The 16,029-nt window shown below is 28.2% G+C and overlaps 1 protein-coding gene across 2 annotated transcripts in view; it reads left to right on the plus strand.

The window, feature by feature from the left end:
* Window positions 1–16,029, plus strand: part of LOC107449723 (DNA (cytosine-5)-methyltransferase PliMCI) — a 66,779-nt gene that overhangs the window by 2,989 nt on the left and 47,761 nt on the right. For both annotated transcript variants that reach the window (XM_087168305.1, XM_087168306.1), the window contains exons 2-11: window positions 346–382; window positions 4,381–4,423; window positions 4,568–4,661; window positions 6,336–6,497; window positions 9,294–9,399; window positions 10,646–10,755; window positions 10,839–10,960; window positions 11,816–11,908; window positions 12,053–12,204; window positions 14,659–14,840. In XM_087168305.1, the coding sequence (XP_087024431.1) occupies window positions 346–382; window positions 4,381–4,423; window positions 4,568–4,661; window positions 6,336–6,497; window positions 9,294–9,399; window positions 10,646–10,755; window positions 10,839–10,960; window positions 11,816–11,908; window positions 12,053–12,204; window positions 14,659–14,840 (1,101 nt within the window). The remainder of the gene's footprint in view (window positions 1–345; window positions 383–4,380; window positions 4,424–4,567; window positions 4,662–6,335; window positions 6,498–9,293; window positions 9,400–10,645; window positions 10,756–10,838; window positions 10,961–11,815; window positions 11,909–12,052; window positions 12,205–14,658; window positions 14,841–16,029) is intronic.

Here is a 16,029-nt window from a genome sequence, read left to right on the forward strand (position 1 = left end):
AAGCAGCAAGAGTTGTTTATTTTTTAAAATTTAAATTTTTTAATTATAATTTTACAGTGTTGAGCATAATCTTGCATGTCTTTACAATTTTAAAAACTCATTGAAAAAGTTTTTTTTTTTGCAATAACGGACCCTATTTGCACAAATTCATAAAAGCGGACCCTAGTTGAAAGAATGTGAGCAATTTTTTTCACAATTTCACGAAAAACGGACCTTTCACAAAATGTCTGGACAGACCCCTGCATTATGCAATTTTATATTTTTATCTACAATATTTTAATCTTGTTATTTAATTATTATTTATCACATTATTTTAACTTGGTATTCTTAACTATTTTGTTTTAGATCTGATGAAGAAACTGAAGAAAAAGTGAAGAAACAGGTATTTTATGCCTTATAGTTCTATGCAATATAGTTCTCAATATCTATGCAATATAGTTTTATGCAATATGTATATCAATATTTTTCAAGTAAAATAATGATCAGATAGAGGAAGTATGGAATCTGTTGATATGTGAATAAACATTTTTAAGTTGTAGGAAGATATGTTGATTTGAATACGTACAGAAGATTTCCATATTGTGATCTGACGCCTTGACGACTTTTAGAATCGCTGCTTGCAAAAAATCATTGAAAGGGACCAACTCGCACCCTCATGCAGGAAAAACTCTACACGCTTTAAAAAAAAATTAATTAAACTTTAAAATACATTTTGGCAATTGTAGATGGTGGTTGTGATCCATGCATCACAATATGGAATAATCTCCCATATGAAAGGCTTAGGGCACATTTTCAAATTGGTCAGCATAATATTTCTGTTGACAAAAAGATACATTCTCTTTGTTTAGGTATTAAAATGGTTCCATGTGGTTTATTGTTATATTTTAAAAATATTGGCAACTTGTTAATATTGGCAAACAATATTAAGAAACAGTTTCAGATAAAAATGTTGCATTTGTCATTAAACCTTTTTTTATTAGCTGTGCATTTATATATTTGTTTACTATTCTCTAGAGGTAAAAATAATCATTCTCCTTGTTTGAGATAGAAAGAACAAAGTATCGTACCCAGAACCAACTTTGTGAAATATTTTTTAGTGAAGAAAAATTTCATAATTTATGTTTTATATTAAATCCAGTTTTTACAACTGTGTATTTAAGAGTTGTATTGTAAACTGAATTCAAACAATTATATCCATTTTGTAGTTAAAAGTTGGCAGTGGCGACTTCCACACCAAAAAATACTGTAATATGGAGCAGGGCTTCTTAAACTGTGGGTCGCAAAGATCTGATACTTTTCAATCATTATAAATAAAATTTTAAAATTAGTATACACACTACGTACAAATATAAATACAAATAAAAATCATACAAAATACTATTGTAGTTTTATTATAACTATTTTTTGAAAAAAGTGGCAATGCAAAACTGTTATGTAGGGCCTATAAATGAAAATATGGAAGTAGCATTTAAAATAATAAATACAACGCGCTCCTCGATTTTCAACTGAACGTTCGACATTGATGTCTGGCCGCCGGCGTCAGTGTTTGCAAGATAACTTAGTGATTATAAGTACCCAGACGCCGCGTCGCCTTACAGCTTACACATACAATACGGAAGCATAATCAAGCTAGGCTAGGCGAATCGGCATATTATTTTTATAAAAGAATAATAAAAAAAATTACTGAAAGCTTCTTTTTCGGCGTCTTTGTGATACGGTGCCTTTGTGCGCTGCACACTTTGAACACGCCATGCGTCGGGGTTGATCTGATCGTAATTTGTTGTCATTGCACTGGTAAAGATTCGAGTGTAGTTATTTTTCTGTTTGTACTTCAGTTTGGACTCAGCTTTGTCTTCGTAGTGACATGTGTGTATTTACTGTGTAATTTTCAGTTGGTGTTTTTAATTATTACGTTAAAGTTCAATTACATTTTGTTTAATTATTTATTATTATTTAACCATCATGGATAAATAGCTAATTAAAATTCCAACTAATAAGTCTGCCACGCCGTCACAACCAAGTTGCAGTGCTTCAAATCCGACTTCTAGCAAAACAAAAAAAAGAAAATATGACGAATCATATTTGCAGTATGGCTTCACATGCTCTTCTCACAACAATGGAGAACAACCAGTGTGCTTAATTTGCAAAGAAGTTTTGGCTGCAGAAAGCATGAAACCGTCAAAACTGCAACGACATTTGAATACTAAACATGCAACGTTATCAAAAAAGCCAATAGAATATTTTGAGCGTCTTTTGCAAACATCAAATAAAGAAAAGAACACTTTGGAGAAGTATGTTACTTTGAATGATAAATATCTATTGGCATCGTATGAAGTTTCGTATTTGATAGCAAAAACGAAAAAGCCTTTTACTATTGGAGAGCAACTTTTACTACCTGCAGCTATAAGAATGTCTGAAATTGTTCATGGAAAACAGTATGCTGCTGAAATTAGTAAAATTCCATTATCAAATGACACTGTGTCCAAAAGAATTTCAGACATTAGCAATGATCAATTTCAACAGCTTCTTATGAGGCTTAAAGACAGCTCAAAGTTTGCAATACAACTGGACGAGTCGACAGACATTTCAAAAATGGCACAGTTGTTACATTTTGTAAGATATATTTATGAGGGAAGCATTCATGAAGATATACTGTTTTGTCGTCCTCTGGAAGGTCATACTCGTGGAAAAGATATATATAAAAAAGTAAATGAGTTTTTTGAAAAAGAAGGATTAAATTGGAAAAATTGTGTTGGTGTGTGCACGGACGGTGCTGCAGCAATGACCGGACAAGATCTTGGTTTTACAGCATTTGTTAAAGCTGGAAATGATCATATTACATTTACACATTGTATGATTCACCGAGAGGCACTTGTTGTTAAAAAAATTGCACAAGAATTAAACACTGTGTTTTTTGATGCAGTCAAAATCATTAACTTTATTAAAAGTCGAGCACTTAATAGTCGATTGTTTAAAAATTTGTGCATTGATATGGATTCGGATTATACAAGTTTATTGCTACATGCTGAAGTTAGGTGGCTATCAAGAGGTCGAAGTTTAAAACGATTATTAACTTTAAAAGATGAAGTTCTTATATTTCTAACAGAGCAAAATTCTAATTTGGCCGATTATTTTCAAGATAATTTATGGCTTCTCAAGCTATGCTATTTGGCAGATATTTTTGATAAAATCAATGATATGAATTTATCAATGCAGGGAGTCTGCGTTAATATGTTTATGTTAAAAAATAAACTTGAGGCCTTTGTTAAAAAAATTCTTATATGGAAGAACAGAGTGGAAAGTGGATCGCTCGAAATGTTTCCATTTACTGACGAGTATATAATTAGTAACAATATTTCAAAAAAAGATACTCCTATAACAAAAATTATAGTTAATCATTTGAAGGATATGGAAGTTTACATGCATAGGTATTTTCCCAATGATATCGATACACAACAATGGATTTGCAATCCATTTTCAATTGAAATGGAAGAAATTAATTTTTTAAACTTAAAAGCACAAGAAGAATTTGCCGAATTAACAAGTGATACTACCTTGCGACTTAGATTTTCTCAAGTGCCTGTGCATGAATTTTGGATAGAAATCAAATCAGAATATCCCCTACTATCGGAAATGGCAATGAACAAATTACTGCCATTTTGTACAACATATTTATCTGAATCAGCCTTTTCCACATTAACTTACATAAAATCAAAATACCGTTTAACTTTAATAAATGTTGAAAATTTATTACGATCTGCACTAACTCAAATTGAGCCTAGATTTAATTATTTGTGTAAAAATAAACAATCACATCCGTCACATTAATATTGTTTGATGTTAATAATATGTTTTTATTAAAAAAATTGTTACAAAAGTTTATTTTTTCTATTGAATATATAGATATAGTTTTATGTTTTCTTATAAAAAAATTGTTACAAAAGTTTATTTTTTCTATTGAATAAATATATATATAGTTTTATGTCATTCTATTTATTGTGTTTTATTACGACCGAAATCCCGTAAACGTTTCCAATTATATATATGTGAAATGAATGGGTACGTATTCTTTAATCCTTATTTTATTTACATTGTAAAATAGTGCGATATTACATCTACGGTTAATATATATTTCATTATATGGAGGAGGGGGTCGTTTAAAATTTCCTAAGCTTGAAGGGGGTCGTTATATAAAAAAGTTTAAGAAGCCCTGATATAGAGCAATAGTTATCATTTTGTTTTGTTTTGAAATGAAAATAAATATTGTTAAAAAAATAATTATTCTTTATAAGTGTATTTGCTTAAGGCATACATGTTCATATTTTAATTTCCCTTAAATAGTTTGCATAATACTTTATTATAATTTTCTTTTTATTCTAGGAGGAAGGTGTAGACAATGGAAATTGTTCCTCTGAATCATCAGGTATGTGGAACATTTTGAGGGTTAAAGTGAATTATAGTTTTTATATCTGCTATTTCTTAGAATTAAACATCGTATGTACCTAATGTACCTAGTCATATGTACCTAATGTTTTATAAAATATAATTTATTTATGTATACTTTTAGATAAAAGAACAACAGTAAAAGTTGCACAGTCTTCTCGAAAATCTAAAAAGGAAACAGGACAACAGCCTTCTATTTCTTCATTTTTTACCAAAATGTAATATTTTTATTATTATTAATATTCTCTGTGTTATTTATAACAAAAGATTGTTTATAATAATGAAAATTTCATTCTCTCTTAAAACAACTTTTTAGTTACATTGAATTCAGTGGAATTCTATTCTTCAAAGCTGTTTCCTTATTTTATATTTTTCGTGGTTAGTTTCTTTCTTCCACATTGTCTTTTAGTTTTAAGTAAAAAAATTTTGACTTTTGTTTAGGCATCTTTATAGGTAAACATTTTTTGTTAATAACTTCATTGCAGCAAATAAGGCACACAAACCTTAACTAAAACTTATTGGATATATATTTCAACATAATTGTATAATATAAATTTGAATAGAATTCTGGTTTCTATTTTTATTTTTGATGGTGGGATACACTGGAATGTTGATTACTTTGTGGATATTTTTACATGGTTGTATAATTTGAATGGACATCTGGTTCTACCTTTTTATTTTTTATGCAATACACTGCAATGTGGATATTTATGTACAATTGTAGTATACAAATATGAATGGACATCTGATTTCTACCTTTTTGTTTTTAATGCAATACACTGCAGTGTTGATGCTGACATTAAAAATACATAGCATATTCATAAAAGGATTTCACTTTATCCTATATTTTTCCTTTAAGTTTCTACGGTAGTCAATATAAAAGTGATAGCAAAAATGAAAAAGAATAAAAGCTATTTAGCATTTTTACTGTCACGTTTTGTAACTTTAGAAAAGTGTTAATTTTGGACAATTGTGTATGTTTCATTATCTTTGATATAATTGAGCTTTTTACTTGGAACTTTAAAAAAAATTTCATCTCTACAAGGTTTTGCATTGCATTAATTCTTGGAAGTTCTTAAATATTTTAACTTTGGCACAATTAGAAAAAAATATTATCTCACTCTGTAATTTTGTTTGCTTTAAACAGATACATGCTTTTCAGTAATTTTTATAAATTTTTAAGGGTCAAAAGTTAGTTTTTCCCTCTATTAAAACTGTTGTATGTTGGTGGTGTCATGTCCGCGGAGGATCAAATATACCCATGGGCTGAAAGCACACTGGTAGAAATTTCTTTGGTAATCTTGTTCGAGTAGAGTCGCTCTACGTCAAAGGAAGCTAATTTCCCAAGGAGAGTCAGGGGTCATGAAATTGCAGGGCAGTCAATTCAATACACTGTAGTGCAATAGACGACAGTCAATGCAATACACGGGTGTTGTATGTTAGTGAAAACTTGTATTTAAACTCATCAATATATTAAAATAAACATTTTTGTGATTCACATGTTAGATTATTATATGTAATTTTTTTTTTCAAATTAGCCTTGCATTTTGCTAAAAGCAAACAATTAAATAATGTTTTCTATGTTATTTTGTATGCATTATCTAAAACATGTAAGTCATGTTTTTTCTTTGAGATTATTTTGTTATTTGTTCATTTTCTCTTGTTTGTAAATTTTTCGAAATTATTCATCTTTTTTTTCTTTCTAATTTTTTTTATTTGTGAAAAGTTGGCTTCATTAAAGTCATTACTTAAAGCATGAATTTCCAGTTTTGTTTTTATGTTATAATAAAAGTTCTCCAATCATTTTTACATGATGTATTAAAATCTTATGTATTTAAAATATTTTGTTTCTAATTTTTCTTTAATTGTTTTAATAAATGTTAATTTTATAGGCAAAACAAAAGAAAACTGGAAGAAGATGAAAATTCCAATTCCAATGGGCAATCAAAAAAATCTAAATCAAATGGTAAAGTGGAAGAAGATGACAAAAGGAAGGTGGAAAAAGATGAAAATTCCAATGGGCAATCAAAAAAATCTAAATCAAGTGACAAAGTGTATGTACCTAGTTTTGAAATTCCATTAGTAATAAAAAACTGTTTAGTTTTATTAAATAAAATAATTTATACGCGCAAAGAGTTTAATTTTAAACTCAACTGAAAGAGTGAAATTTATTTTTTGTGAGTGAATTAATGAAGTTTTTAGTGAAGAGTGAATTAATTTTAAACTCAACTGAAAATGGAATGAATCTTTTATGTAATGAAGCATTATAAGTGTGGTGATGTTTATAGCAAGACTAAGTCTGGAGTCTCTATTTGAGATACAAAATTAAATTTAAGGCATTTAGAATTCTTTTTCTTTAGTTCAAATTCAATGTTAACGACAAAAGGCTGAAAATGTTCAATTTCGTATAGGCACTATGTTTATTTAGCTATTGTTTAAGAAATACCTTTTTTATGCAATCTGAAAATTTTTTTCAATATTGCTGTGCGCTTTTAATTATTCAAACTAAAAGGGAAAGGTAAGAGAATTTAAAATAGCAAAAATATACTTTAATTAACCTTTGCATGACAATCTGTATTGATCTCACTTCAATTTTTCGATTCCCTTTTCCTAGGGGAGTTTGTTTTTAATTTGTAGCTCTCCTAATATGTATATATCAGTATTTTTATTTTTCTGTAAAATATCAAGACCAGAACATATTTTAATTTTATATATATAATATATATGTGACAAAAAATTATTATTTTTTAATCCAATAGAATGGCAAAGGGGTTCATTTGAAGTTATTTTACTTAATTAATTTTTAATTACTAGGTGTAATGATATTTCTTGATAGAATAAAAAATACTGCTACTACAAAACAACACTAATAAAAGAATTATCGAATTATTAATTTCTTTCTTGAAAAATATGAACAGAAAATAGTAGTGGAGTCCTTAATCAACTCCACTTTGCTCTGTAAAGGTTACTTTAGCATCACAAACAAATATTGACTACCTTGCATTACCATGAAAAGTTTGCTTTGAAAGAAAAATTAAATCTCAATCGAATTGTTTTGGGTCGATTATTGAGTTATTACAAAAAATTTTATCATATCGAATGAATATATCATTGCCCATAATATTTGATAAAAAAGTGGTCCATTGTGTATACTATTTACACTGCTATTGATGTTAATGGAAAAAGCTTCTAAGTGCAAGAATTCAAAATAACAATAAATGGTTGTAAACTGAGATATTTAATATTAATAATAAAAATAAAACGTGAAAATACTACATTTAAATGATAATCTAGAAGTTAGATATTATTATAGTAAATTAGAAATTTATTAACTCAATTTATTTATGTTTGGCCAGTAGTAATTTCATAAGCTCCATTTTCAAATTGTTTAGGAAAGTGTTTTTAGTAAGAAATAATTGGATATTTCTGTGTATTATTTATTATGTTGTTAGTAAGTATAAATGCAAATTGTACTGAAAACAGTACTAAGGATCAATCTGATTTAAATATTTCGCTTTTGGAAAAAGTGTATCTTTTAACAATATGCTCCAATGCCCTTAAATAAGACTAATTTGCACTTTATGGTCATTTCATTCGGAACACACAGTGGTTGAAAGTAGCGCACTAGAAGTAGTAAAACTATTGTAGTCTCTACTTTTTTTCATAGTGTTGTGAGTGTTGTGATACAAAAAACCAGTAGTTTGTAGCGATTCCTGGCAACAACTTTTAACGTCAGTTTAAAAGAAACACGGTTCTAAGGCAACTAATTTTTCAAATTTGATGGCTACAAATCTGCGTGGGTCCATCAATTTATGAAAATTAGATAATTAATTTTTTGACCACACTTTCATATGCGAATGCACACTCATGAAACATTAATGTTATTTTTAAAAAAACTGAACGTATTTTCGATGTACTTAACTTCTTATGCATAAAAAGTTGAAAGTTAAATGAACAAATTCGAGAAAAATAAATATTTCGGAATAACAAACTTGATCTTGTAAATGTGAATACATATTTCTTAATTATTTCCTCATATGTATAGTAAGCGAATTTCTTATTCGAAACCATTTTGAACATAGGCGTTAATGCAATGTTAAAGTTCTTCAGCAAAGTTCATCTCCTTTAAGATAGTGAAGTAATTACTACAATTCCAAAGTAGTTTGTAGTTACTACATTTAAAAAAAAAGTAATTGCTGTAAACTGCAAAAATAATGTAGTTTTTCCGACCACTTCCCACTGGTCTGAATAATACACACATGTTATTTGGCCACTTGAAAAAATTGTGTGATAACTGTTTGCTTAAAAAGATTTTAATAAGTTTTAAAATTAGTATAATGTTCCTATTTCATCTGAATCACATTTTAAATTAATACAAACTCAGTAGAAAGTTTTGATCAAAAATCAAATTTTATCAGGTATATGTATGGGAATTGATGTCAATTTTCATATGTTCATGAATTTTGTATATTTTGCTATTCTAAACTATAGTTGAAGACAACATAAAAAAAAGCTAGATTTCAATCAATTTCAAGGGAAAATATTACAGTCAATTAAAATTTGTAATTCTTAGTGCAATACAGTTCTTGTATATACCTTTATTGATTGTAAAAATTCCTAATATACCCTTTATATGGTGGGCGCACAATAGTTTGCTAAAAAATCTTTATTTCTAACATCTACTAATAATTTCTTTTTTTTTATCTTGTGATGGTAACTAGTTATATAATTAAGCTTTAAATGCCTAGCTTATATTTTAAAATTATTTTTCAGTTCAGTTAACTTTTGTTTAATCATAAAGTTTCTTTTCTGTTTCATTTGAATTGTTTGACCTTCATATTGTTTCCTAGGTCAAATGGACAAAAAAGTTCATTGTTGCCTATGCGATGTCCAGATTGTAGACAGCATTTAGATGGTCCAGATTTAAAATTGTATCCTGGTGACCCTGACGAGGCAGTAAGTTGCAATTTATATTCAATTAAGAAGTTTAAATGCAAAAAATTCATTAAATAATTCCAATCATTAAATTGAGTGTTTTGTACTAAAACTTGTTATATTAGTTAAAATAATTTATCCTAATTAGTTAAAATAATTACTCCTTTCATGTATTCTGGACATAAGCAATTGCTATTATTTTAACTCTGTTAAAAGCTGCAGCTGTTTTTGAAGGAAAAATTGCATGTTAAAATAAAATAAAATCTAAAAAGTTCTCAATTTAAGCAATTTGATTACCTTTCCAGGTAGTTTAGCAAATCTCCCTTTTTTATGTTGTCAATAGAAGTGACGATTGTGACATAAATTATGAACATACTGTTAAATGCTTGGAACAAAAAAAAAGTGCCTAGAATTTTAAATTTCATATACTATTTAAAAAATTTTGTTGTTATTTTTTTTTTAAATTAATCTATTTAGCCCCTATATTGAGGAAAAAAAATTGGAAATAAAGTGGAATAATATTTTTCAGTTAAATATACAAGAAATAATTCTAGGATGTTCCCTCATGTAATTTATCAGTTAATTATCTGTTTTAATCTTCATTTACATACTGTTAAATGGTCGAAATAAAAGAAAGTCTTTAAAATTTTAAATTTCATGTACTTAATTAATAAATGTTGCTTTTTTAGAAAAATTATTCTATTTAGCCGCTATATTGAGAAAAAGAATTGGAAATAATGTGGAATAATATTTTTCAGCTAAATCTGCAGGAAATAATTCTAGGATGTTCCCTCGTATAATTTATCAGTTAATTATAACCTGTTTTAATACTTATTTGCATACTGTTAAATGGTTGAAATAAAAGAAAGTGCCTAAAATTTTAAATTTCATATTCTTAATAAATGTTGCTTTTTTAGAAAAATTAATCTATTTAGCCCCTATATTGAGAAAAAAAATGGAAATAATGTGGAATAACATTTTTTAGTTAAATCTGCAAGAAATAATTCTAAAATGTTCCTTCGTATAATTTGTCAGTTAATTATAACCTGTTTTATTAACTGGCTCTAATTTACTCTCATAATCTCTATTTTAAATGTCTCCCCACTCCCCAAAAACAAACTGGAGCGTGAAGTTACTCTCTAAAATTTTTCTTTGAGTAACACTAATGCATCATGTTTGCTAGGTACATAATTAGTAAATGTGTTATCTTTGCTGATTTATATTATGCTACACATTTTATTTTTAATGCATGTGATTTTTTATATAGCAAGAAGAGTTCATTATGTTAACTGCACCAATCCTATCACTCCATACTGAAGGTGATTACGACACTGTGGATATTAATGAAAGAGTGCAGCATCGCATTACAAATTTCAGGTATGTATTTTTTCGTTAAATTGCAAGTTAGACCACTGATTTTCCCCCCTCTCTTCAAAATGTATGTTTAATTTTTGTTTCAGTGTTTATGATAAGCACACACATCTTGTACCTTTTGATCAAGGCCTTATTGAGAAGAATGTTGAATTATTCATTAGCGGTTATGTTAAACCAATTTTCGTAGAAGACCCATCTGATACACATGGTAAATATGTTATGATTTTAGTCTGCATAAATTTTACTTCCAAAATGAAGAATTTCGGATTGTAGTTAACTAAAACGACTTTTTTTCAAATATGGTGACTACAAACTACTTTTGAGGCTCTACTTTTAAGAGGCTAATTTTGCTGTTGAACTTTATTTACAATAAAGGTTTAAAATGGTTTTGAATAATAAATATGATGAATTATTATGATGTATTTATTCATGTTTACATGAGCCAGTTATTCTAAACAATTTTTTACTAATTTGTTCTTTTAATTTACTATTTTTTATGCTTTTCTTGACAGTGAATACATAATTTAAGAAATGCTAAAAAATTATCAAATGTTTGCTATATTGTTCAACGTTTATTACTTTTTAATTACTCGTAATAAAAAAAATACTTTGAAAATTACGGAGCAAAATATGTTCCATTGGAATTACATTGTAATGATGTTTCACAAGTGTATAGTGCGCAAAATGAAAACGATATCACCCTAAATAACTTTCATTTTAATGATTGGATTTTCACGTACTAAGTGTGAATCTTAATAGTTTTTAGGTATGTCTTTAAATATGCTAATCACTTAGTGCGAACTATCAATTGAATTACTAAATCAGACACAAAAACATACATTCTTTGTATAAACCTGTATTTATTTTTTACGTATTTGGCTTCCTGATCCTCAAAAATATAGAGAGTAGACAAAATTTCGAAAAAATTGGGTCATAAATTTGGGTGCTAGAAAGCTATATATATATTTGGCATAGTCCCCAAAAAATATCACAGAAGAAAGACTTCTTTATCTTCTATATTGATTATATTTCTAATATATTTTTATATCTTAACTATTTTAAGGTGGTGTGCTGGCACGAAACTTAGGACCAATCAATGAATGGTACGTTTCTGGTTTTGATGGTGGTAGCAAAGCACTCATTGGATTGGGAACAGGTAAATTTAATTGAGATTTATTCTATATAGTTAATAACTTTTGGTTTATTTAATTTCTAATTCTGTAATCATTATTTTACATTATTTCATATTTCTACTAAGTATTTGTTGCAAAATATATTATTCATATTCATTCTTTGAAAGATTTTGCTGAATATATTCTGCTGAATCCAAGTGAACTCTATGCTCCTTATATGAATGCTGTTCAGGAGAAAATATATCTGAGCAAGTGTGTTATTGAATGCCTTATAGAAAATAATGAGGCTAGTTATGAAGACTTATTGAACAAGTTAGAGGTATGGAAACTATAAATTATCTATGCCTTTGAGTTACATTATATACTCTGAGAAGTAATTACAGTAAATAAATAAAAAACAAAACAAAATAGGTTCTCTCCACATCGAGACACTTTCCTGTCATTAAAGTTATCCTAATATGCTTTCTCCTGTGTGTTTTCTAGAGAAGCGGTTTTAAATTTTTCTTGGCTATGGAATTTTAAAAAATCGTCCTTCTTTCGACTGAACCCCGACTTTATAAATAAGGTATCTAAAGATAGTGGTTAAAATATTAATCAATGAGAAACTATATTTTGAAAATATTTATAAGAGATAGAGTGTTTGCCTTCCAATGAGGTGATCCTGGTTCTAATCTCACCTATAGCTGATCGAAACGAATTCCAAACCTAGATCACACCGATCGTGCTGCTGATGTAAAATATATTTAGTGGTTGATGAATCATGGTTTAGACTCCTTTTTCCAACACACTAACTGTGCGAGGTTTTCATGGTTTTCCTGTCCATGTAAGTTCAGCGGACAAAAAGTTCTCCACAAAGGCAATTTTTTCCCAATACTTGATCCGGAAAATGCCTTCATATTGTTTTTTGGATTGGGTTCAAAATTACAAGGCTTAAGATATAAGGCCTGGTTGGTAGGGCACTGGGCCCATGTCCAAGAGTTTGTGGGTTCAATTCCAGCCGGCTGAAGACTCCCCGTGTAGTAAATGGTGACTGGTGCATGTTGAATCTATCGAGTCGCAAAGTCCTCCATGTTCCCATAACAAATCAATACCTCAGGAGATACTGATCCAGCAGTTTTCTTGTCTTCTGTAGTGGGTTCAAAATTACAAGGCTACTGAATTAAGCATTAGTAGTCTTAAACCCAAAAAAATTGGGTCAGCTGTTCAACGACGGATATAAGGCTTAAGAGATGAACATTAGTAGTCGTAAGCTCAAAATATGGTTGGCTGTTTAACAACAGCTATAAAATAAGAGGGAAGACATTTTTTTATTGTTTTTTCACATATAACCTTAAATTAGGTTTTATGTCCGACGGCTAAATTAGCAGTTCCAGTGCTGAATCTTGTCTAGTTCCTAATTTGTGTTTAGTTTATATTAGTTGAAAATAAATAACGCAGCTGAATTATGGTTTTTGCTGAAATAAAAACTAAAAAGAACTTCTATTAACTTCGAAAATGGTTATTAAGGAAACATCTTTTTTTTTTCAGAGAATTAAAATTCATTAATCTTATTTTTGAAATTAATCTTGAATTGAGCTATGGGGCAATTTTTCTATAAATTCATGTTTTCATAATGTATTTGATATATTATTGTTAGAAAAATTATATTTTTTTAATAGTGTTTTTTCCATTGCTGTCTTTTCAAATAATTGCATAAAGACAATAAAATATTAAATGCATAATGGATTATTGATTAGATAAAAATATGATTACAGGTTTCAGAAATTATGAAGAAAACAAGTTAATAAAAAAGAGTTTTATTGTAGGCTCTAGGCTGTATAAGCAAGTTATCTTCGTACCTAGAAAGTCATGAAAAGTCATGGACAAAATTTGTTATGAAATGTCATGATTTTAACTATTTTTTTAAAAAAAGTCATGGATTTAGGTCGCCGAAAAATCTGATTTTTAAAATGGAATTTGCCCCCATCCACCCAATTTCATGGTGTTTCGAATATCTGAATTTGTAACAAAATTCCCACTCACTGTCATATTTGATTAAAATATAAAATGTTTTTATCGTGTTCTTTAAAAATAATAGTGTTCTTTAAAAATATGAAAGACAAAACATAATTTCAGAGATCATTAGAGCAAATTATCTTTTAAACTTCTGTGATTTCAGAATTTTGGTTATTTTTTTAATTTTATTTTATCAATTTAAAATTCTAGCTGAAGCAAGCCAGTCATTGGCGAATTTTTTTATTCCGAAATGAGAACAGAAATATCAGGAGTATTTCTTTTCTTTCCGATGAACAGGAAAAGTATCTTTAGAATGTAATTCTGCAGAAAAAATAAATTATTTGCTTTTGTATTTTTTTTATAGATATTTTATTGCTTCTACTCTTTACTCTGTTTTTTGAATTTAAAATCTATAAATATGAAGATGCAGAGTATAACAGTTTTGGTTATACCTATTATTTCAATGAATGTTATTTATAATGCTTTTTTAAATTTATTGTTGTGTTTTTGTCGGAGAAAATAGTAACTTCGTTAAGTCATGACAAATTCTTGGAATTAGTCATGGAAAGTCATGAATTTGAAAATCTAAAATGTAGCAGGTACCCTGTATAAGCTATTAATATGAAAGTTGTGCTTAATATGACTTATAATTTTTTTTCAGATTACTTATTTTAATATAAACAATTTAAAAAAATGTTTTTTTTTCTTGTAGTATTTTTCTACTTATCTTTTAATTCAATTTTAATTTTGACTGTTTGCTATAAATATTTTCCATTAGAATACTGTCCCACCCCAAGGCATTTCAACATTCTCTGAGGATTCTCTCCTGCGCCACGCCCAATTCATTGTGGATCAAATTGAAAGTTATGATTCAGCTGCTAATGAATATGATCCAATTCTTATCGTTTCTCCTGCAATAAGAGCTTTGATAGAGTTATCAGGAATAACACTAGGAAAACAGTAAGTAAAACTTTATTCACTTGTGAGTGTCTTAATTGATCGATTTATTATTTTAAATTTTGAACTTATCTTCAGTTTTGGCACTAGGTTGATATCAATTATTAAGTTAAAAACAGATAAGATGAAGGAAGTTCACTGCTAAGAAATTTTGTTATATGTCTGAAAATAGGTTTAGACTATGATTTACCTACTATTTATATCTCTAAACAAATTATTACGTTATCACATATTATTACGCTATCACATATTATTAAGATAATTGAATTATAATTAAGCATCTCCTACAGTTTATTTAAGAAAATAATAAAAACAGTAGCAAGTAAGTGTTTAAAAACATTTACTTTCTTTAGATACTTATGTAATAGTTACATTTTAGAAGTGGAAACATTATTAAGAAGTAATTGTCAATGTTATATGCTGTTATCACCAACTGAAAAATAACTGCTTAAAATTTCAAATCGAAAATAGCCCACCTCAATAATAACTTATGTGTAAGTGTTAAAAAATGTTCATGACTTTTCTTCTTCTTTTGTTGTAAAATAAATCAAAACAAGAAATCTTAGCATTGAATTATTATTTTTTTATACTATTAAACTTTTAATTCTACACTAACTTTACAGCACTCTATAACAGGGAATCTTTAAACTGTGGTTCAAAGGCCACTTACAACCAATATAGTAATTTTATGAAGTGACTTCCTCTTAACTAATCAGGGATTTTGAGCAGCAATTTATACAATAATTAAATCTGAAACATGAGCAATGGGGAAATGTATTTCCTGTCCCTTGGAAATAGACATTTTCTCCTCTTTGCTTCTATTCTTGTCTCTGCAAACAATACCATAATTGTTGCACATGTATTATTATAGATAGTGAAAAAGTTAATGGAATTAAATTGAAATTGTAAATAATTTTTTCTTCTCAAAAATAGGATCAAGAAATAAAATCTTTTTTTTCTACTCAAATTGTTTCTAATTTTATAAATATCTTATTCAATGCAATATAATGTATGAAAAAACAGCCCTTTCATCAGGCAAAATGGCCCCTATGGGTAAAAAATTTCTCACCTCTGCTGTAAAAGGTGGACTCTAGACAAGTTAACTGCTATACTTAGACGAATATGTCGCACAGCTTGAGATGAAATCATGTATCTACAGTAAAATAAGATCAAAGAATTTTATCAAACTCTT

The sequence above is a fragment of the Parasteatoda tepidariorum genome, chromosome 7 (genome assembly GCF_982258835.1).
Source record: "Parasteatoda tepidariorum strain Cologne lab strain chromosome 7, Ptep-v5.0, whole genome shotgun sequence".
NCBI lineage: Eukaryota > Metazoa > Arthropoda > Arachnida > Araneae > Theridiidae > Parasteatoda > Parasteatoda tepidariorum.